Raw genomic sequence first — 22,933 nt, forward strand, 5'->3', positions numbered from 1 at the left:
GGGGTCTGCTTCTCCCTCTCTCTCTGCCCTACTCATGCTCTCTTTCTAATAAATAAGATCCTTAAAAAAAAAGCAACCAAGTAGACATATATCAGAGCATTTCACTCATAGGAAATGTCTGGAACAAGCAAATGCACAGAAACAGGAAGGAGCCTTGGGTGGGCCAGGGGCTGGGGTGGGGTGGGGAAGTGTCAGGTGATGGGCAGGAATTCTTTGGTAAGTTACATAAACGATCTAGATTTGGTGGTGACGAGGGTGTACAACTCTGGCATGAACTAAACCTCTACCTCTCTCTCGCTCTTCCTCTCTTAAAAAAAAAAAAAAAAAAAAAAGCCCTGGCAAACCCCCGTGTCCTGGCTGTCACCTTTTAAAACAGCACCTACGCTCCCCCCGAAGAGGTACTCCGAGGCACAGCAGGGCAGCGTACCCAGGGAGGCTCTTACCCACAAGGTCTCGGGCCATCTCCTGATCCTCCTGAAAGCGACAAGCATCGCTGAGCTGCAGAAGCGAGTCAACGTGGTATGGGCTGGTCTGGAGCAGAACCTATGAGCACAGAGGGAACGATGATAGGGCTAGAGGTCGTGCCTCCTGGACAGCAGGGAGCAAGGCACCAGCCCCAGACAGGGCTTTCAGGCACTGAAACGTTGGGAAAACGTCACAAAGTGTGACATCCACAAAACCCTCACCTCAAACCAAGCTCATCACTGCTGCTGAGTCACTGACCAGGCCTCTGGTGGGAGTAGGGACTCTGCCCCAGGACCTCCACCTTCACCCTCTGCCACTCCCCACAAGCAAGGGGCCCTGGGAAGATGAGGCGAGCCCCTAGAAGCACCTTGCCAGGGCCCTCAGCCCCCGTGATCCAGGCCCAGGGCAGCCTGGGTTACTGAGGAGAGGATGCAGGCTGGGCGAGGACCCTCCAGGGGGACACACGCACCACGATGTTGTTGGGCTCCATGGACTCCACGGCAGCCAGGAATTTGTGCTGTGTCTGCTGGTACTCCTCACTATGCTCGAACGCAAAGGAGGAGAGGCCCTTCTTGGACTCCAGCAGCCGCATGGACAGACCTGCGGAGAGTACAGCGTCAGGACCCTCGCGCTGTTCCTGGCGAGGAGTCTCTGTGCATACTCCATGGAGTCCCCATCAGAGGGTCTACTTTCCCAGGATGTCTGGGGCCGACTGCCCGTGGCGTGGTCCACACCAGCATCCTGTCTACGCTTTTCCCATGAAGAGGTTTCTTCTCCCATGGGTGTGGCCGGATCACCAATGTCCCAGGACAACAGGGACACGGGACAGGGGCAGGGCAGGGCCGTCACACGCTCCTTTCATGGTGACAGTGGGCGCCCCAGTCGGACCCCATGACCCAAGGGTTCTCAGACACGGGGCATTTGCTCCACACCCCAAGCCTTTCTGCACTGTTGCTGTTTTCCTTTAAGTTACATGGACTTACTAGTTGGCAACAAAATATAAACTATCCCACTTAGAAAATGAACTAGATTGCTTCCTATGATACAGGATCCACAGGAAAAAAGAAAAAGGTAGAAAAAAGCTTCATGAAAACCCATTTGAGAAAACATGCAGCTGGTGTGTGCAGGGAGAGGGGGTCCTTGGTCCCCCAGCACCAGGCCAGGGTGCCCTCACACACCCCACAGCCCCTCACCTGGTTTAGTGTACCGTGGCCAGGTGCTCTTCGGGGTCGTCAGCCATGTACACTTGGGGTACACACGCTGCCTCTGCCTCGGCCTGGGGAGAACAGACATGGTTACACCTTCTCCTTCACTGCCTAACCCCCACAGGCACCATGGAAGCAAAACCGTGGGGAAGGGAAGGGCGGGGGCGAGGGTGCACAGGCATGACCAGGACACGACGCAATCTGTGTCAGCAACGGAACAGGACCACCGCCAGATGAAACTGGAAACTGTCATCTAAACGACCAAACAACCAGAGAAAGAAAGAAAAACGGGAAATTTACAGTCCAGCAAAATGGGAGAAAAGAAAGGTAAAAAGGAAACAAAAATTGAAAACCAAAAATAAAGACCCGGAGGAGAGCAAGCCTGTAGGTGCCCCATGGAAGGAAGCGAGCCGCGTCCCCGTGCATCGGGCTGGACAACGCAATGCCGGCTGGGCACAGAGGGCAGAGGATGGCCTCTGTGCCTCTGTCCTGAGGTGGGTCCTCTCCTCCCCGCTCAAGATGCCACCAATGCAGCAACAGGTTTTGAAAAGGGAAAAACGATAACCATGAACAGAACTGGTGTAGCAGGACACTGACGTCAACACACTTCTGGTGGGAATGAGCAAGAAAGAGAGCACCAGGGGGCAGCAGGGGAGGGAGGTCCAGCTCCCGACACGCTGCACGTGGACTGCCCTCTCTCCTCAGCCACGTGCTCCACCTCCGTTATCCGGGGGTCTCTGCTGCAGGTGCCAGACCACCCCCTTGAAGCCGTGGCCGCAGAGAGGGGTTACTGCGCTATCACTAATGCTTTCTTTCTTAAGCTGAGTAATGGGCATGTGGGCATGTGGACATTCTGCTCTATACTTTCTTGATAATCTGAACCACTTCATTAAGAAAAAAAACTTGAATAAGAATCTGGCCTGTATTAGGAACAGTATAAAAGAGCATGTTTCTTCCCAACAAGAGGGCAAAACTGCAGGAGGAAACAACAAGGTACCTGAAAAGCATGGTCAAAATCTGAAGAAAATTTCTCATTAACTCTAAAATTTTGAGCTTCTAGCCCTGAAATCTTGGCCAGGTTAATTTTTGTTTCTCAATCAGCAGCAAAACCAACATGAGGTTTAGATTCTGGGATAACTCTGATCTCTGTTAATGTAACAGTTCTTAGTGGTTGATGAGCTGTGGTAGACGCAGTGAGAAATGCTCTGAGCAGGAGGGTCTGTTTGCAGGACTTTGTGTAGGAGGTGTGGGTGTTCAGCTTTCCGGATGCCCAGCACCTAGTCCACTTCTGACCGGGACCCTGGATGCTCAGAACTGCCTGGTCCCTGGAACCGCAGGGATAGCCCAGCCCCGCAGTGAGCTGTCCATACCGAACGTACACAATTTGGGCAGGTGGGCGGACACTAGCAGAGCAGTGGCAGGCTGGCCATGCCCGACGTGTCTGTCACTGGAGGCTGTCAGAGAAAGAGCCGTGCACATGCCCTCTGCAGATTCTGAAGTGGCCACCAGAGAAGACAACCAGAAACACATCGAGTCTGTCTTTGGGCAGAATAAGGAATGAGGGAGACAAGAGAACCAGAGCTTCTCAAGGAAGCCTTTGGTGGGACTTAGGATATTAAATCGGTATTCTAGAAGCACACTGCTACTACAAAGACAATAAATGTAAATCACCGCGAACTATGATTTGCCGAAACAAGACTAGGCAGAAGTGTGAAGAAACGGCAAAGATGAACCAAGCAGAGGCAAACCAGTGGGGCTACGGTGGGGAGATACAACGTTCAGCCTAGGACAGTCCATGTGACAAAGAGGAACACCTTGAAGTGAAAATGTTTTTCTTCAATATTCCAAAAGAAGACAAAATCAGAAACCCTTGTGTCCTGAATAACTTAACACCCAAGATAAAACCAAAAACCATTAGCAAATAACAAGAAAAAGTGCTCCATGTACACATGAGACAGAATCTAAAACTCCTAACTCTACCATAGGTCAGAGAAGGAAGAAACACTCAGAGAGCAGGTGACCTAAGGTACGTGGAGCTAATGCAACATGGGAATAGCCACCGCTGGGTAATTTCACTAGAAATGGCCACACAGATGCAGGGAGACTGCAGCCAACACAGAAGCCGACACTTGTCCCCTGGGGCAAGTGCATTCCCCTCGTACACCAGGGTGAGGAAAATGGTGCCTAGAACCCAGACATGCAGAACCAGGTGGTGTGGCACTCCCGCAGAGTTCTGTGGTCCTGGGGGACAAGATGTGTGTGCATAGGGGGCCCAGATGGGTGCAGGAAGCTCTCCTGAATTGTTACCTTGGAGGGGGGTGCCAAAGGAGACAATTCTAATTCCAAACTGCTTCATTTTTTTTTTTTTGGAAAGATTTTATTTGAGAAAAGCAGAGAGAGAGAATACGAGAGCATGTGCCTGCAGGGGGGAGGGGCAGAGGGAGAGGGAGGGACAAGCAGACTCCCCGCTGAGTGCAAAGCCCAAGATCATGACCCGAGCTGAAAATAAGAATCAGATGTCCAAGCGACTGAGCCACCCAGGTGCCCCTTGCCTCAATTTTTTTATAACAAGCATTTAATTCTACATTTAGAAAAAAATATATACGTGAAAAGACAAAGCTTCTGCTGGTGTGGGCGCTCCCAGTCAGAAGTGGACTCGGTGCTGGGCATCCGGAAAGCTGAACACCCACACCTCCTACACAAAGTCCTGCAAACAGACCCTCATGCACAGAACATTTCCCACTGCATCTACCATAGCTCGTCAACCACTAAGAACTGTTACATCAACAAAGATCACACTTACCTCAGAATCCAAACCCTATGTTGGTTTTGCTGCTGATTGAGAAACAAAAATTAACCTGGCCAAGATTCCAGGGCTAGAAGCTCAAAATTTTAGGACCTCCAGAATCTTTGTAAAATTGTGACTCACGTGCTAGCTAAGGCAGTGGGAGGGATGGAGCCCAACTGTTACCGAAAAGGTCAAACATCAACTTCTCTCTGACCCTTCAGGTTCCTCAGAACCCGAAATCCTCAGGCTTTCCATTTGCAAGGTGCTTTACCTACCCCTTCCCCAAGGGTTTAGAGGCCTTGAGAATATTCCCTCCCTTTTCTGAGAACACAGCCAGTGTTGAGCTTACCTTTGTTCCCCCAGGACAGCTCGAGCACCAAAATACCTTTTCAGTTCTGTGTCTGGATTCAAGTGTCTAGAGAATTGAAAATTTTACGAAGAAAAACGAAATTGAGTTCTTCTACAACGATTCTGGGTTTTTTTTTTTTTTTTTTTTTTAAAGATTTTATTTGACAGAGCGTAAGCAGAGGTAGAGGGAGAAGCAGGCTCCCCACTGAGTAGGGAGCCCGATGTGGGACTCGATCCCAGGACCCTGAAATCACGACCTGAGCCGAAGGCAGACACTTAACCAACCGAGCCACCCAGGTGTCCCCGATTCTGGGAATTCTGAAAGGTCACGTAAAACCCAGCAGGGAGAACAGCTATTCTAACATGAAAGACAACTGGCAGGCCTGCATTCTTCAAAACCATGCTGACCGGAAACAGAGGCGGCCAGTACTGGGGCCGAGCCCGAGCAGCCTCAGATCTACAGACTAGATCAAAGTGGGCTCACTGACTCAGTAGTAAAGATGGCTTTTTGAACACAGGCAACAATCTCTTTAGTAGGGTCAGGGTTTCATTAGGCATCTACTAGAACAAGAGAGGAATAATTTATCACAGAACGACATCTTACTTCAACACCGTTCAAGAAAAAACATTCCCAGATTTATAAAGTTAAGGATGGATCCTTGGAAACAGAAGTTTTCCCCTTTCCTTCTTTCTCATTGCTCCTACTGCCTAAATGTTTGGCAATAAACCTACATCGCTTTTAAATACAGGAAGTTTTCTTCTTTTTTAAATGTTATTTTTCCTTTTCAGGGAGTCTCTGTCTCAGCAGGAGGGAGAGGAGTTGTACCTGTGTTCCACATACAGGACGTGCTTCTTGGAGCTCAGGGGAGGCGGCCCGGGGCGGTTGAAACCACTGCTGTCCTCAATCCTCTCCAAGATGCGATCGATATCTTCCAGCCCATGTTCCTAAAAACAACAGAACACTGACTTTATTTTAAACATCGTAACAATCAATAACAAAATGATTTTTATTTTATTTTATTATTATTTTTTTAAAGATTTATTTATTTATTTGAGAGAGCGAGGAAGTACATGAGAGGGGGGAGGGTTAGAGGGAGAAGCAGGCTCCTCGCCGAGCAGGGAGCCCGATGCGGGACTCGATCCAGGGACTCCAGGATCATGACCTGAGCCGAAGGCAGTCGCTCAACCAACTGAGCCACCCAGGCACCCACAAAATGATTTTTATAAGGAACCAGCATTATATTGTGTTTACTTTCTGGAAAACAGTATAATCCAAATACTATCTACAGCACATATATTTAGAAAAAAGGAGAGATGCTTCATTAGAGGAAGCTCAGAATTGGCAGGATCACAGAACCAGAAGGACCCTTGAAATAACTCAGTCACAAACCTGATTGCTCGTCCTACAGGTGTTCCCACCTCTTCAGGTAGGACTTGAGACAAAAAAAAGCTACGACCTCTTCAGGAGACACAGAATCAGACGGTGAAGAATGAATGAAACAGATGTTCTCACAATAGACCGCTCCTGGAGGATTACACCTCACCATCCTATCAGTCCATCAGCACTAGAAAAAGGTCAGGGCACGGGGGCAACAGACTAGAAGGAACTCTGCCAGCCAGAGAACGTCACTTGAGATGGTGGCCAGGAAATGAAAAGCACAGAATGAGGTCTAACCCTCAAGGAACAAAGTGAACTAACATAAGCAAAATTTGGTTAGTGACTTTCACTGACCTCTGAATTATATTCCTAACAGGAAGGAATCAAAACATCAAATAAAAATGAATTGCTTCTAACACCACCTTGAGAAACAGCGAGATGCACATACCAAAATTTCTCCTGTAGAGTTTTTCTTATTTTTCTGTTTCTTTTTCTTCTTTCGGAGTTTGCCACTTATGTTAGACTAACAAAAGAAGCACATTTTAGTCAATGGAAACAAACAATAAAATCTTAATATCTGAGAATTAAAGCAGCAAGCTGCAGAGGGATATGGAAACACAGGCTTGGCATCCCCTCCCTCCCACCCCGAATGTCCTGTGAACTACTTCTCCAACACATACCTCCCACTGACCTGCAACTCTGGGCCTACGTCCAACTTTCTCCCCTATTCCTTCTTGAGAGGACTCAGGGTTTCCCAGGACCTCAAGAGGTTCACAGGGTCTGAACCATACATCCACCTGCCCTCTTCTTTCGTCTTTCACTTTGCCAACCACCCTCCCTGCCACACTTAGCTACCCTGGACACCTGGGCCCCTGCACTGCACGCCCCCTCCCCCCGCACACACACACGCCCTTGGTGCCTCTGCCGGAATACCTCTGGTGCCTTCAACTGGCCACCTCCTTCCCTGCAGTGTAGAGCCCCCCGCCACCCAAGCTCGGGCAGGTGTCCCACTCTACGCCATGAGTCAGGTCTCTCCAGCTGCACTTGTCCATCCGTTTCTGTCCCCCTTTCAACTAGAGGTCCCCGGAAGGCAGAGTCGTCCCCAGAACCCAGCAAGCTCGCAGTAAGCACTTGCTGCGTAAACAAGCAAAAGATCTCCTTAGAGACCCTCCCCTGTGCCATGTACAACAGCCACACCCCAACGCTAACGTGATCTACGCATTTCCTCAAGGCATGGCCACCCAGGGCCCTGTCCACCTGACCAGAGCTCCAGACACACAGTCACAGAGAACACACATGTTGCAAGTAGAAACAGACTCTCCCAAAGTGTGAAGGCGAGTCTGGTGCCAGGGAAACTCGTCTAGGGGACCCTGTATGTGCCCCCCTTGATGCCCACAACTAGTCTTGAGGATTTCATGCAAATCTTATCAGGGGCCCCAAGGAAATGGTGGGGCAGCTGCAACTGCAGAAAATGACAGCACAGAGTGTGTGTGGCTGGTCCCCATACCTGCTCTGGGGGCGCTGCCTTGTCAGCCACTTCTCCAGCTTTCTTGCTTTCTGCACCTCCACTCTGGGACCTCCTTTTGTTCCCTGACACCACAGCGTCTGTGAGCAGACAATCGGGTCTCTCCCCATTCAGCACAGGTCCCTCCTCAAGGTCTTCAATGTTTATCTGGAAAAACAGATGGGAGAGAACAAGGGTGTTCCAGGCAACCCGGTCACGGAGTAAATGGTGATACTGAGCTGTGTCAGAGTGGAGAGCAGGGCAGAGCTGGGGCGAGGAGACATATTCAGGGTCACTCGGAGGTCGCAGTGGGAAGAAACACCTACATCCATGTGCCTGGCAGAGCCGTAGTGCTCACCTTCTCAACAAGCTCTGGTTCAGGGTCATTTTCGTCAACAAACCCCCGAGAATGCTGGGGCCCGGGGTGGCTCCATGTGTCTCTGTCTTCAGAGCTGACATAATGAAGAATCCCCAAACATTACAACCTATCTCCCTTACTGAACACCACCCTAGGGCACAGATTTGTAAATACATTTGTTCAGCCAATGCATTAATGTTCTTTCTTCCTACTGGGAGTTCTAGCTCAACTCATCTACAGTAGCTGACAGGACAAGGAGCTAGGGGAAGAAAAGGTACCTAAGGACTGACTTAGCTAGAAACTCTTCCCTGATAATAAAAGTAGCTCACCCAACAGAACCTTACATAGCAGTGAAAAGGAACGAACTGTGCACGTGCACGCGCAAGCGAGCACACTCACACTCTGGAGGCCAAACGGGGGCAGGGTGGGTACAAGTCATTGGAGAAGTTCTGGCCCTTCAGCAAGTCAACGAATAAACAAAAGAGGTCAACACTAATAACTACTGGACTAAATAATGACCACGTTTCATCAACCAGATGGGATGGACCCCATCTAGTGCACTGAGGTCCAAAAATAACTAAAACAGTCTTCAATTTAGGACATCTGACAATTTAGGACATTAAACAAAATAAAAAGAAGATCTACTTTAACCCCCACAACCCTGAGATAACTTTTATTTTTTTAAAACTGAGATCAAGGGGTGCCTAGGTGGTTCAGTCGGTTAAGCGTCTGCCTTTGGCTCAGGTCACAATCCCAGGGTCCTGGGATTAAGTCCCACGTTGGGATCCCTGCTCAGTGGGGAAGTCTTCTCCCTCTCCACTCTCCCGGCTCCTGATCTCTCTCTCTCTCTCTGACAAATAAATAAATAAATAAATCTTAAAAACACACACACACACAAAACTGATACCATACTGTACCTGGTCAGTTTTCATTGATTCTTTCTGGATCTACTGTCTCAGTTGGGAAAGTATCAAAGAAGAGAAAGCAGGAACAAGTTTTTGTATCCTTTGGTTTTGCCTGCTTTCTTTACCAATGGAGATTTCCATGTGGCAAGGATAGAATTTAGGAGTATATCATGCTTATCTGTCTATAAATCCATACCTGACTTGAAAATGCTAGAACTCTACCAAAATAGCGTCTGTCCCAACATCACCCAATACTATGGCAATTCCTATTGTGGACACCGTCTTTTGAGTGGCAGCTTTGTAAAGCCAGGGGCCTGGGTGTGGTCTGGTGGGTTTAGATTTGGGAGTAAAGAAAGAAAACTGGAATGAGGCCTCCTGGGACATTTCCTATAAACAATGGGGATCCAGGGGGGAATTGGCACCCATACTTCAGCATTCAAACAAATGGGACCTCCAATGCTCCTAGTGAAGCTGGGTGCCAATTTACTCTTTTGTTTTTCCTTAAGATTTATTTATTTGAAGGGCGCCTGGGTGGCTCAGTTGGTTAAGCATCTGCCTTCAGCTCAGGTTGTGGTTATTTCTTAATAACATTATCTTTTCTCCAGCTTACTATAAGAATACAGTATTTAATACGTATAATGTAGCTTCTAAGTCACCAATAAGGCTTCCAGCAAATAGTAAGCTTTTAGCAGTTAAGTTTTGGGGGAATCAAAGTTATAGGCAGATTTTCAACTGCATGGGGTTTAGGGCCCCTAGCCCCAGTGTTGTTCAAAGGCTAAATGTAATTCTTCGTGAAATATTGATCTTCCTCACTTAAAGGGAACATTTCTCAATGCTATCAAGTCTGATCGTCTTTAAAAGTCTATTTGTGTGATTTTTAGCAGACTGTCGAAGTCGTCCTTGACCCCCAAAACACTGAGTCCTATCTACATCATCCCCAACCACTGCACGGTATGTTATGCTGCAAACCTTGAACTACACATTTGAAACGGGCGAATTTATCAAATATATATTACGCTTCAATAAAGTTGGTTTTTAAAACCTACTCTGAAGTAGAAAAACGATTTCTAATCTAAAGCCAAAAAAAAAAAACCTCACCCAAGAGCCAGTCATGAGGACAAATTTATACACTAACAAAGGACAGTGTCTCTCTGCTCTGCTTTCCTCTGCTCAGAGAACACTGCTGGCCCCTAGAAATGCCTCTAAGTAAACCACTTAGGGTCACGTTTCTACTTAAGTTCTACTGCACCCTTCACTTGGTTTCCAGTGTCATTTAATATCTGCATTGGCAGCGTGTTCACTATATGCCTAGCTTGGGCTAAAGGCTGCACATGTTAATTCATATATCACGCATGACAACCCCATTAAGTAAAATAAGATCATCCCTAAGAAACAGAGAAACTGAAGTTTGTGTTAGATATCTTGCCTACATTCTCACAGCTTTGAAGAGGTGGAGCCAGGATTCAAACCTAGGTCCTTCTGACTCCGAAGCCTGTACGCATACATTCTGGCTGGAGACAATACCTGCTGGTCCTCTTAGAGGAAATGCTGACTCATGCAGTAACTTTTCTGCATACCTGGGTGCTAGACACAGGGTGGTGAGGACACGTTGGGAACGGCACAGTCTGTTCCCACAAAGCTTATACTTCAGCAGGGAAACAAAGAAACAACAAATTTAAAAAAAACAACAGGTAATTTGTATGGTATGCTCTGTGTTAATAGCCAGGGCAAAATGAGAAAGAAGAGACATAGGAGTGTGGACGTAACTGTACCTTTTTTTTTTTTTTTTTTTTTAAGATTCTGAGAGAGAGAGAGAGTGTGCGCGCAGAGGGAGAAGGAGAAACAGGCTTCCCGCAAAGCAGGGAACCCAATGCAGAATTCTATCCCAGCACCCTGGGATCATGACCTGAGCCGAAGGCAGACCCTTAACGACTAAGCCACCCAGGCACCCCTAAGATTTATTTATTTTAGAGAGAGTGAGTGCAGGGGAGGGGCAGAGAGAGAGAGAAAATCCTCAAGCTGACTCCCTGCAGAGCGCAGAGTCCAAGGATGCGGGGCTTGATCTCACAACCCTGAGATCAGGACCTGAGCTGAAATCACAAGTTGGATGCTTAACCAACCCAGCCACCCAGGCGCCCTGGGGTAAGTGTACTTTTAAAAGCAGGTAGGAAGGGTAGGCAAGACTGAGAAAGTGACATCTGAGCAAAACCTGAGGAAGGAGTGAGTCATTATGACACCTGAATAAAAGGCGTTAAAGGCAGAAGAGACGGCAAAGGGGACAGATTGTGGCTAGAGCACAGCAAACAAGATTATAAAGAAATGAGGTAGGAGAGCTCATGGGGCGACCTGGGCCAGCCTGGAGCCATTGGGGGGTTGCGAAGAAAGGAGGGCTGAGGTCAGACACGAGCCTAACAGGATCACTGTGGCTTCTGTGATCAGAAAGACTGCAAAGGAACAAGAGTAGAAGCAGGACTGGGTAGAAGGATGGTGATGATCCAGGCCATAGGCAATGGTCACCCCCCCAGGTGCTGCACCTGGAGCTGCCATAGGACTTCCCAATGGTCTGAGTGTATGGTGAGAGAGAGATCAGAACGCCTTCACGTTGCTGGTGTGGACAAGAGGAAAAATGGAGATGCCCTCCACAGAGACAGGGAAGGCTGGAGGAGGCAGAAAGGGCAGTTAAACACTGGGTTTGAGATGTCTGTGAAAGGTGTAAAAGGAGACAGATGTTCAGCTGGATCCATGAATCCCAAGACTGGGAAGGACATTGGAGCTGGTGACAGCAACATCGGAAAGCAAAAGGGGGTGGGGGGCCTGGGTGGCTCAGTCGTTAAGTGCCTGCCTTCGGCTCAGGTCATGATCCCAGGGTCCTGGATCAAGGCCCGCGTTGGGCTCCCTGCTCGGCGGGAAGCCTGCTTCTCCCTCTCCCACTCCCCCTGCTTATGTTCCCTCTCTCGCTGTGTCTCTTTCAAATAAATAAATAAAATCTTAAAAAAAAAAAAATGAAAGAAAGCGGAAGGGGGAAACACAGACAGAGTCCTGAGCAGGTACAGCCCGAGTCCCTCTGACGTGATCTCACAGGGAGGTCCACATCAGTATTCTTCCTCTCCCTTCACACGTAAGCACCTGCCACTTTTTCCATTTCTCCCAAACATTCTGCCCCCCCCCATCCATTTACCCTCCTTTCTTCTTCAGCAGAAACATTAACTTGCTTCAGAGACAATTACCATGACGTGGTTGAGAATACAAGTTTTAAGTCAGAAAGCCTAGATTTACTCTGCAGGTGTCACTTACTACCTCATTTGCACAAGGGGGACAATATGACCTCCTTTCCAGACTACGAGAATCCCATGACACAGCAGCAGTGCCTGGAATGTGTAAATGTCCTCCAAAGAAAAGCTACTGGTGTTAAAGACTAAATCTGGGGAATATGGGAAAGAGAAAGCACAAGCTGCTCAAACGTCCATGGAGATGGCCGACTACAGCACAAAGTGGTTTCAGCCTATGAACAAGTGAGATGGGAAAGAAGACTTCAGTGTTTTGAAAGAAGTCAGAAAAATGGCAAATTTAAGGACACGTGATGTGACAGAAAAGTGGGAGACAAACTGCTGTGAGTCCAACTGTGGGAGCTGGAAGATGAGCACAGGGAAGTTAATACTACTCTTGTTTTTGTACATGTTTGAAACTCTTTATAATAAATTTGAAAGAAATGACAAGAAACAGGGCAGAGGGGAGGGAGTTACTTCTGGTCTCAGAATCAGAACAGGTGGAAGGAGACTATGGAGAATCTCAAGAAAGGACTTGGTCCCACCTCCACCACAGACTACAGCTGAGGCTCTCTCGCCTTCAGAGGGAAGGTCAACTACCCAACTCCCAGAAGGGAAGCCCACATTCCCCACCATCTAATGATGGGCTCCTAACTTGCCAAGTTTACGTAAAGATGGGAGCCATTGCAAGACCAAGAAAGCGCTTACAAAAGGTCACTGGTTTCCCCATCATCTTCAGACCTACTGCTGTGTGTTCAACCACTCGGGCACACCGTGGAGGGGATCCAAGGTGAGCACAGCGGACAGTCACCTGCCCGCCCAGGGAGGTCAGAGAAGCGAGAATAAGACGCACAAGCGGGCGCCTGGGTGGCTCAGTTGGTTAAGCGACTGCCTTCGGCTCAGGTCATGATCCTGGAGTCCCGGGATCGAGTCCCGCATCAGGCTCCCTGCTCGGCAGGGAGTCTGCTTCTCCCTCTGACCCTCCTCCCTCTCATGCTCTCTGTATCTCATTCTGTCTCAAATAAATAAATAAAATCTTAAAAAAAAAAAAGACGCACAAGCAAAAATACTGACTGAGGCCAGCTAAAGAAACCCCGGTGGGCGTTTACTCCCTCAGTTCGCATCCATCGTGTTATTTCTGCGCCAGACACGTGCTGCGGGGGGACCCAGCGATGAGCAAAACACCAAGTCCTGCGCTCTGAGGAATTGACAAGACTGTCTGCAATGGCCCTGCGAGGGCCTGGCGTAGGCAATGCTCAACCCTGAAACAATGCCAAGAGCCCCCAGATCCTGAGACGTGAAGCCCCGCCCACTGGGCAGCGGACCCGCCCCTCGACGTCACGCCCACGCCCGCTCCGCCGCAGCTCAGACCGCAATTGCCCTGCCTCCTCGCCGCAGCCCAAACCCGACGTAGCCACGCCCACCACACAGCCCGCCTCACCCACCTCCTTAGCACCGCCCCCGCGGCAGCCCAGACCACGTGTCGCCCCGCCCCGTGACGTCACGGACCCGCCCCCCCACTGCCCCCTCCCACCGCCCCCACCCCAGGCAGCCCCGTTCCTCACCAGCTCGAACCGGTTGTTGACGCAGACGCCCTCCTTCCCTGCGCCTCGGGGGCGCCGGCCACCTGGACCCCGCTTTGAACCTTCTTCTTCCGCATCATCGTCATCGTGGAGGACAAACTGCAGGGCGCCGGGCCCGAGGGGCTCCTGGCCGCGCTGTTCCCCCCTCAGCCTCCGGAGGGCCCGGCGCGACATAGGACCCAACGGCCGCTGACGTCTGGAGACCGGGAGAAGGAAGAGCAGAAAAGAGAACGGCCGGCACGCCTGCGCACTTAGGGCGCGCTGGCGCGATGCTGGCGTGTCGCGTCTGCGCGCTGAGGTTCTCCGGAACTTCCTCTCCGTCAACAGGGGCATTAAAGAAGGTGCGGGCGCGTCCAGACCAGTTCTCGCGCGAGTTGGGCGCCTCCGTGCGGCGGTCTCTCTCGCGGTCCCGGCGCTGGGTGTCTCCGGGTCTTCCGGAGACGTGTCCGCGATCGCTGTCGGGCTGGGGCGGGGGCTACACGGGCTCCGAGTCGTCTACACCGTAACCTAGACCCTGCTCTCTGAGTGCGGGCTCGCCGGGCGGGAGGAACCTGCAGGTGGGGCTAGGTGAGGAGGGCGAGCGCGCAGGTGGGCGCACTGCCTCGTGGCGTTCCACCTGTGGTGGGGCACAGGTGATAGACAGCTGGGCGACCTGGCGGGCAGGTGAGTGCTCTCGGCCCGCCTCCGCGGCTGCAGGCGGGACATTTCCCTCCTTATTGAAAGTAAACACATCCAAACCGAGGAGCTTTCCAAAGCTGCAGATTTCTGGACCTCTTCCTCCCCGGGATAGACTGAAACCGAATCTTAGAGGCTGTCCTGGGCGTTTGCCTTTTGTTGTCGTTAATGCGTCCCAGGCGATTCTCCTAGGTACGGGAATCCCTTACTGTGTTTTAACCTCCTGGGGAGATTTTTGCAATGAAGATCAAGGACCCATCCCTAGCAATTCCGAGGTGGGGTCAGGCATTGATATTAAGAGCTCCTCAGGGGATTAAAATGTGCAGGCAAGATTGAGAACCCCTGCACTGCAGAGGGCCAAATACAGGAACAAGAGGAAATGGTGTGAGTGTGTTGGAAGAGAGGAGACGGCAGCCTTGAGTGTGGCCATGGCACTGTACCAAATTCTTAGATCCTGGGAATAGTTATCCCCCCCGTTTACAAGTAGAGAAACTGGGATTCAGAGAGTAACTGGCCCAGGTAGAACCTGGATTTGCATGCAGGTCTGTGGTTCCAAGGTTCAAATGAGGAAGGCCACTGGCAAAGACGAAGAAAGGGAGACAGGGACAGGATGGGTCATGGCCTCTGGGATCCCTCTCCCTTGACCCTTGAGTTCCACCCCACCCTGCCTTCCTCTTAAGTCTGAATGTTCCTCTCTCAGACTGGGAATTGGGTCTCCAGAGACACACAGAGGGAGAGGGTGTGTGCACCCACGTGTGCGTGGCTGGTCAGCCCGTACTGGTCTTCAGGATCTTGCAGTACTTCACACTGGCTGTCTCCAGTCCATTAGCTGCTGTCTCTGGTCCTGGACATGCACCACCTGCTCCAGCCACTCCCCTGGAGTCCCCTAGAATTTACCCTCCCTACTTGCCGTAATCCTGTTATTAAAGGGCTATGCTCAGCCCCCGGGGGAACCTCCAGGACACCACTCTCTTGTCCATGCTATTGTCCAAGGTCAGGCTAGTTAAATAGATTTTGTGTCACCCCTGAAGCAGTGTGACCAATTTATGCAGGTTTCTTCCCTCCCCTGTGGATGAAAACTTGGGGAGTCTCAGCCTGGAGCTGCTCCCTCCTTTGTGCTTCCAAAAGAGAGCAGCCATGTGCTGCTGAGAGATGTAACATCAGGCCCAACCCAATCATGAAATCTCTCCCTGTACCACCGAAGGCATGGCCCTCAGTAAGGAGTTTGGTTGTAAACAGCTCTAGAGAAAGCTCTGTTGATCACAATCTAACTTCGGTGAGGTAGAGATAGGGCTTGATTCAATGGGGTGACTGCATGGCTTTCAGTACCTGGGGTCAGCAGGAGGCGAGCTCCGCCAGAACGTGGACACACCCTTCCGACTTCACCTTCAAGATTTATGTGGGCCCCTTGCAGCTCAGCCTAGCTGTCCCAACATGGGTTTTTATTTTTATTTCCAAGTATTCCTGTGTGGAGTAGAACCCTGGTTTCCCACTATTGGGAACATGGGCCTGAAACTATTCCCTGGCCCACTTCCTCACCTGTGTAATTAAAACAATGACAACAACGCTCACCTCCCAGGAGCAGCTGCCCATGGAGGTTGCTGCACAAATATTAGCTTTCCCATTGCTGGCTGTGTGACTAGGAGCAAATCTTTATCCTTTCTGTATCTGCTTCTCATTTTTCTTTTCTTTTTTTTTTTTTTTAAGAGAGGGAGAGGGGGGCAGAAGGTTCCATGTCCAAGGGGGGAGACCAACGAGAGGCTCGATCTCATGACCCTGTGATTATGACCTGAGCCGACATCAAGAGTTGGGACACTTAAGCGACTGAGCCACCCAGGAACCCCTTTGCTTTCTCATTTTTAAATGGGAATAATAATACTCCCTGCCCATAAAGTGCCCAGAAGTGTTGGAAGCTGGTGTTTTTATTGGCTGTTGTAATTTAGTGTAATTGAATGTCATGGACGCCAACTGATGAAGTACCCTCTCCTGCAGGCCCCTGTGTTACAAGTCCTGACCCTTGGGGCCTCCTCTGGGCCCCCGTCCATGTGACAGGCAATTAGAGCCTGGCATCTGATAGGCCTGGGTTGAGGTCCCAGGTGAGATGTGTTTCTTTGGCTTAATTGCTTCCCCTCTTGAGCCTCGGTTTTCTTACCTGTAAGGTGGGTTGACACCCACCTCCCAGATGCATGTGGCAGGCGGAGCACGTAGGTGCTTCTCCAACCATTCTCCTGAAGAGCAGGTGGAGCTGCCCCCACCCTGCAAACCCTAAGGGAATCATCTGCTCAGAGAACAGGAGTAGGGATCTGGGGATGAGGCCGGCAGTTTATAGGCATCAGGCTGAGCCACATGCAGCCCTGCCGGCCATGGGACCAAGATGGCCAGATCATGAAGTTGGGCATCATGGACGGGAGTGGGCCTGAGCACCTTCATCTCATGATGGGCATCCTGAATGTGCACCAGAGGGCACGTAGCCCCTAAAAGCCCAGCTTCTGCCCTCGGAGAATGTGCCCACCACTGTGGCTCAATAGTCCTCAGCCCACACCCCAGACAAAAGACTGTGAGACCACCTTTATTAGGCCAAGAGCAGCTGTGTGTACAAATTTACAGAGTTCCTCCCTGCACCAGGATCACCAGCATCACCAGGGCCCTGGAACCAGCACCATCTCTGGACCTCTGAGTCTGTGAGGATGGCTGGGGCATGGAAGCTGGGCAGGGGGCAAGGAGGGAGCTTGGCCTTGAACCTTCCAATTGGAAGGGCATGATGCCGCTAGGAAAGTATCTGCCCACTCCCGGTCTTCCCGGCTGCCTCTGCAGGCCAGGTTCCGCTCAGATGCTCCTGTCTATCTGGGGACCAAAGCATCCTGTCCCAGGCTGGACATCTACCCAGGGAGGGGAAGCTGCTGTGTTCTCATCCTCAGGATGCAGAAGAGAACCAACACGGGGGTGGGGGTCTTCCCAAAGCCCTATCATCTGGAATCCACTGTTGTATCTCCGACCTGCCCTTCTTCCTGAGTGAGAAAATCTACTCGAGTGCCATCCCCTACCCCCAGCCAAGGACTCCCAAAAGCAAACAGCCTCCCCCGGGGAGGGTCCTGCAGTGAGCCTGACCCCAAATAAACTCTGGGGCCAGGAAACATGTATATAAATATATAGGCTGTGTGTATATATCATATAAATGTATCTATATATGTATATATGTACATGCACACTCAGGAGGGCAGGCCAGCAGCTGTGCCCCAGGATGGGGAGTTTCTTAGCCAGGGGGCAGGACTAGCCTGGCTCCTCTCCAGAGGCCTGGCCACCTTGAAGAGCCTCTGGCTAGGTGGCCCAGGAAGGCTGAGAGCCCTCACTTGAAGTTGAGAGTCCCGCTGTTAGGGATGTAGAGGGACTGGGTCTGGCGGGCACGGCGAGGCGTGGTGTGGAGGGCATCCACACTCCTGCGGCTGGAGCGCACCACGTCCGCCACGAAGCTGGTGCAGTCGCTGCACACATCCCTGAGGACGCAGCCGTGGGTGTAGATGTGCGGGAAGGCCTCCTCCACACTCTGCCACTGGGGCCCCTGCAGGGATCTGGAGCAGGACAGAGCCGTCAGGGAAGGCTCCCCGGCTCCTCCATAGCCACAGCCCACCCGCCGTAAACCTCCCCTCCCCTCCCCCCAGCAAAAGCTTTTCCTCAAGAGGTAGCTGGAGTCCTGGGATCTGCCCACCAGTTCCGCTTCCAGCCCCCAGACCCTCTGAGAAGTCTCTTACTAGACAGCTGCCTTGGATTTCCTTGTCCTGGGAGTGTCCTAGCAAACCAGCCCCCCAGCTCCTTTATTACCATCACTGCCTGACCACCACAGTGATACCAGCAAAGGGCAAAGGAACACACTGGAAGGCGTCTCTTCTCTGGGCCGGTGTAGTTCTGGTAGTTGACACCCTCCGAGGACTCTCAAAGCCCAGCGCGTAGACGGGAATGTGCGCAAACTTCTTAGAAGGCATCTTCATCTACAACACACAGACGGAGAGGTGGACCAGGCACCCCCCGGAGACAGGTGCGTGCACACACACCCCCGCCCCCACGGACAGCCACCAGCTCTGGGCCTGTGTGACGCTCTGGGAGTGTCTAGAGGTCACCGTTTGCCCTGTGTGTGCTCTCTGGACCCCCACTCCATGCCTGCCATCTGAAGGCCTGGGCCCCTTGCTTGGTACCCACACCCAGCCACAACCTGCACTCCCCTAGACAGACAACTTGAACTGTACACCATCTGGCACACACCCTGCATGCAGTAGAATCTTAATGTTGACTAGGTGGCGGTCTCTCAGCGGTGAAACGGCAGAATACGGAGGGTTTGAAAATCGAGGTGGTAGAACCCCTTTCCCAGAGGCCCTTGTTTCTAGGCTGGGGTGTACCAGGATGACCTAGTTCTAAATGTGACCACCCTCTGTGTCTGTACATCTGCAGATGCAAAGACCCCCCAAGACTGCTATGAAGAACCTGTCCAAAAACATTCAAGGCAGATGTACGGTCAGAAGGGAGGACCTTCAGAGGGGAAGTGAAGGGTGTTTCTTGGCACCAGCCTGCTAACATGGAAAGTCAAAGAACATTTTTGGGGGGCCCCTGGGTGGCTCAGTGGTTAAACGTCCTGCCTTCGGCTCAGGTCATGATCCCAGGGTCCTGGGATCGCGCCCCGCGTCGGGCTCCCTGCTCGGTGGGAGGCCTGCTTCTCCCTCTCCCGCTCCCCCTGCTTGTGTTCCCTCTCTCGGGGTCTCTCTCTGTCAAATAAATAAAATCTTTAAAAAAAAAATTTTTTTTTTTAAAAGACCACCTGCATGTCTCTAAAAACTACATAGTCTTGGGGCGCCTGGGTGGCTCAGTCGGTTAAGGGTCCGACTCTTGATTTTGGGTCAGGTCACAGTCTCAGGGTCGTGAGATCAAGCCCCACGCCTTTCTCCGTGCTCAGTGGGGAGTCGCTTAAGATCCTCTCTCCCTCTAAAACCAATGATGTAATGTATGGTGATTAACAGAACAATAAAAAAATTAATTAAAAAAAAAGATCCTCTCTCCCTCTGCCCCTCCCCCCACTCAAAAAAATAATAATAAAAATAAAAACTACACAGTCTTGGAAAGTATAGGGATGGGTTTTGTGAGGAGGAAGGAGATGGACAAGCTGGTCCATGTGTGACCAGCTCACAGGGGACAGTAGAGCCTCTGTGCACCCCCCCCACTGTGGCTCAAGCCACCTCAGCCACAGGACACCTCACACACCTGGGGCCCTGCGCAGACCCCAGACACTCCTCACCTTTATGCTGCAGGAAGTGCAGACAGCCCTGGAAGGGAAAGAGGAGGGTCAGCTGTGAAGAGGCCACAGAGAAACCGTTCCCGCCAGTCAGCTGCCCTGCCCCCTGCCTGACCCCCAGTTATTCAGTATTTCGCTTATTTTATCCCCAAATCTTGCTCTTCTTTTTAATTAGCTGTACATCCAAAATATTTCTGCCACTCACAGCTCTTTTCTCTGGACGGTTTGGTCTGGGGATTCTTCATGTGCCCAACACTCCCACAGCTCACTGGCACCATTTTCGTTTTTTAAAGTTATTTTTTCTCTCAGTGTTTTCATTTTAGTTTCTACTATTGTTTTCTCTTTTGAGTTCATTAATTTTTTCTTCTGCACATTCTTCTGCATGTTGAATCTACTGTTACTTTTATCTGGTGTAATTGGGAACATTCATCCAAACATTCTGGTTTTTATGTCTAGAACTTTGTGTCGTCTTCGAATTTTTCATGCCTGTAACTTTTTGAACATATGAAATATAGTTCAAAACTTTTAATGTACTTACCTACTAATTCTAACATCTGTGTCAGTTCTGAGGGACTTTGATTTTTCTATCATGGGTCATGTTTTCCTGCTTCCTTTTTTTTTTTTTTTTTTAAAGATTTCATCCATTTTTTGACACAGAGACACAGCGAGAGAGGGAACACAAGCAGGGGGAGTGGGAGAGGGAGAGGCAGGCTCCCCGCCGAGCAGGGAGCCTGATGCGGGGCTCGATCCCAGGACCCTGGGACCTTGACCTGAGCCGAAGGCAGATGCTTAATGACTGAGCCACCCAGGCGCCCCTGCTTTCCTGCTTCTTGACATGCCTGATACCTTTGATTAGATGCTAGACATTTTTATCTTGCTGGGTGCTAGATATTTTTCTCTTCCTATTCTTGAGCTTTGTTCTGGGAAGCATTTAAGATACTTGGGAATGGTTTAGTCCTTTTAGGTCTTGCTTTTTTTTTTAATTTTTAGGTCTGGAACAACGCTCAGTCTAGGGGTACTTTTTTGCCACTAGTGGGACAAGACGTTCCTCTGTATCCCACTCAGTGGCTCATGAGTTACAACATTTCCACCATGGTTGGTGGGAACAGACACTATTCCTTTCAAGCTTTAGCACAGGGTCAGTATACTTCTTCTGTAAAGGGGCAGATAGTAAACATTTTAGATGTGGCTAAATGAATAAACAAAGGATGTGGCTTTGTTCCAATAAAATTTTATTTATAAAACAGGTAGTAGGCCAGATTTAGAGTTTGCCAGTCCTTGCTACAGGATGCTTCTTCCCCAGCCTTCAGTAATTTCCTGGCTTATATGTGCTGATAAGTACCCTGCTGAATACTCCAGGGGGATCTCACCCTGTGGACAGCTCTCTCCCTGCTGGAAATCTGCACTAAGACCTCTAGCTGCCTTGGTCTCTCTGGGTTCAGCTTTACCTCCTCCACTTGAGGAGCCAAGTGGCCTCTGGGCCATGACCTAGAAACTCCAGTTGAGGCAGTTGTAGGGCTCAGCCTGTTTCCTGTGGTTACCTGATATCTAGTATCTTGAAATCCACTGTTTCCTGTTCTTTGGGTTTTCTGGTTTTTTTTGGGTTTTTTTGGTTGTTTCAGGTGGAAGGTGCCCGTTCTAATCCCTATTATCCCACCTTGCCTGAAGGTGGGAGCCCCTTAGCTATTAAAATTAAACATTGTGTTCCATGGTTGCACTAGCCCACGATGCATGATAGAACATCCCCACAATCACAGGAAGTTCTACTGGACAGTGCTGGCTTAGAGACGCTTACCTCCTCCTCCCATGTTAATTCACAGCCAGGGTGCTTACAGAGGCTCACCTCTTGCAAAAGAGACAGGTGGGTGGCCAGGAGAACAGCGAGAACTTGGTTCGGCAGCAGCAACAAATCTGTAAGAAAAGGCCCAGATTAGTTAGTCCTGCCTGGTGAGGAAGCAGCTCAGGGTTCAGGCTGCCTGGCCTGCCCTCCACCCAGGGCTCCTGCCTGACGAGGGAGCAGCTGGGTGCAAGCCACCTCACCTTCCCCTTCCTTAGACTGCTGACGAGCTCCTTGTTCTGCAGGAACTTCTCCATCTCGGCCTTCACCAGCACACGGCGCACGTCCATCACCTCCTCCACAGTCAGAGCGAGGCTCTCCACAGGGTGGCTGAACTCCTGGGGACAAAAGGGGCAAGGGGTCAGTGCTCCTCAGGTCTTCGGGAATGAGGCCTTTCAGGATCCTGTCCACAAGGTCCTCTCTTCTCTAAGGGCTCTGGAACCTTTGTGGCCTCAGCCTACCCAAGCCTAGCAACTTCCTAAAACACCCCATTCTTAGCTCATCTACCCCTGGGAGCCACACATGCTACTCAGGACTTCTCTGATGGGGTCGTGCAACCGCAAGCAAGGTTTCCTGTGACCTGGCCCCGCCCCCAGCCCACTCTTGACCACATCGCCTTTAGCAGTCCCCACCTGTGTTCACAGTGCTCTCCAGACCTGAAATGTCTGCCTCCCACCTTGTTCCCCACCTGCAAACACACACCACAGCCAATCAAAACCAGCCAGGGTCCCCAGGCCCACCCCTTCTCCTCCGGGAACTCTTCACCACAGGGCGATCTCCTCGCCGGCAGCAGAAGGCCCCGGGCACCTCCTGCATGCTGCCCAGCTCAGTGCTCGCCAACCAGCGGGGCTCTGAGTCGGCCCGTCTGTGGGTGGCGTGTGTCCTACCTGCCACATCGCCTACCGCTTTGGGCCACCATGGTGAGTGTGCCTTGTTCAGTCCTCCCTCCAGGGAGGTCACTGTAGAGCTCGACCTCTCAAAGCCTCGGGGCCTCTCTGTCAAGTGGGGCTGCATTCCAGTTCCACTGAGAGAGCACATACAGCCCTTAGCGCAATGCCTGGCACCCCAAATTTAACATTTAGCTACTGAGATGAGTCATCATGAGGGGCACCAGCCCGCGACGGTGCCGCAAAGGTGGGAGTCGGGATACTGCTTTTTGTTTCAGATTGCCAGGGGATTATCTTAGTTAGGGTAGTTGTCGGGAGAGTCTGAGAGACCGTGTTCTCATTCCAGCCTGAAGCATCAGGTCCTTTGGCTTCTGACCTTTGTTTCCAACAGCCTGAACCCTAACCTGTGACCCTTACACGTTACACTAACTGTCCACATGGCCAAGAAGTCTCACG

General features: G+C 50.8%; 2 protein-coding genes across 3 annotated transcripts in view; both read right to left on the bottom strand.

Annotated features, from left to right (window-relative positions):
• Positions 1–14,095, bottom strand: part of TCF25 (TCF25 ribosome quality control complex subunit) — a 22,237-nt gene extending 8,142 nt beyond the window's left edge. Inside the window, exons 1-8 of the mRNA XM_081806174.1 lie at positions 13,783–14,095; positions 7,692–7,856; positions 6,633–6,707; positions 5,633–5,751; positions 4,808–4,873; positions 1,659–1,741; positions 935–1,065; positions 444–543 (exon numbers count right to left, since the gene is read on the bottom strand). Coding sequence (XP_081662300.1) covers positions 444–543; positions 935–1,065; positions 1,659–1,741; positions 4,808–4,873; positions 5,633–5,751; positions 6,633–6,707; positions 7,692–7,856; positions 13,783–13,974 — 931 coding nt within the window. The 5' untranslated portion in view covers positions 13,975–14,095. The remainder of the gene's footprint in view (positions 1–443; positions 544–934; positions 1,066–1,658; positions 1,742–4,807; positions 4,874–5,632; positions 5,752–6,632; positions 6,708–7,691; positions 7,857–13,782) is intronic.
• A 2,933-nt stretch (positions 14,096–17,028) lies between these two features.
• Positions 17,029–22,933, bottom strand: part of SPIRE2 (spire type actin nucleation factor 2) — a 30,890-nt gene continuing 24,985 nt past the window's right edge. Inside the window, exons 11-15 of one of the 2 annotated variants that reach the window (XM_081806175.1) lie at positions 21,794–21,928; positions 21,597–21,664; positions 19,757–19,784; positions 18,323–18,461; positions 17,029–18,044 (exon numbers count right to left, since the gene is read on the bottom strand). In XM_081806175.1, the coding sequence (XP_081662301.1) occupies positions 17,794–18,044; positions 18,323–18,461; positions 19,757–19,784; positions 21,597–21,664; positions 21,794–21,928 (621 nt within the window). In that variant the 3' untranslated portion in view covers positions 17,029–17,793. The remainder of the gene's footprint in view (positions 18,045–18,322; positions 18,462–19,756; positions 19,785–21,596; positions 21,665–21,793; positions 21,929–22,933) is intronic. The other variant, XM_006746165.3, reaches the window with a different exon arrangement.

This window comes from Leptonychotes weddellii, chromosome 16 (assembly GCF_054177405.1).
Source record: "Leptonychotes weddellii isolate Sample4059 chromosome 16, ASM5417740v2, whole genome shotgun sequence".
Classification (NCBI taxonomy): Eukaryota; Metazoa; Chordata; class Mammalia; order Carnivora; family Phocidae; genus Leptonychotes; species Leptonychotes weddellii.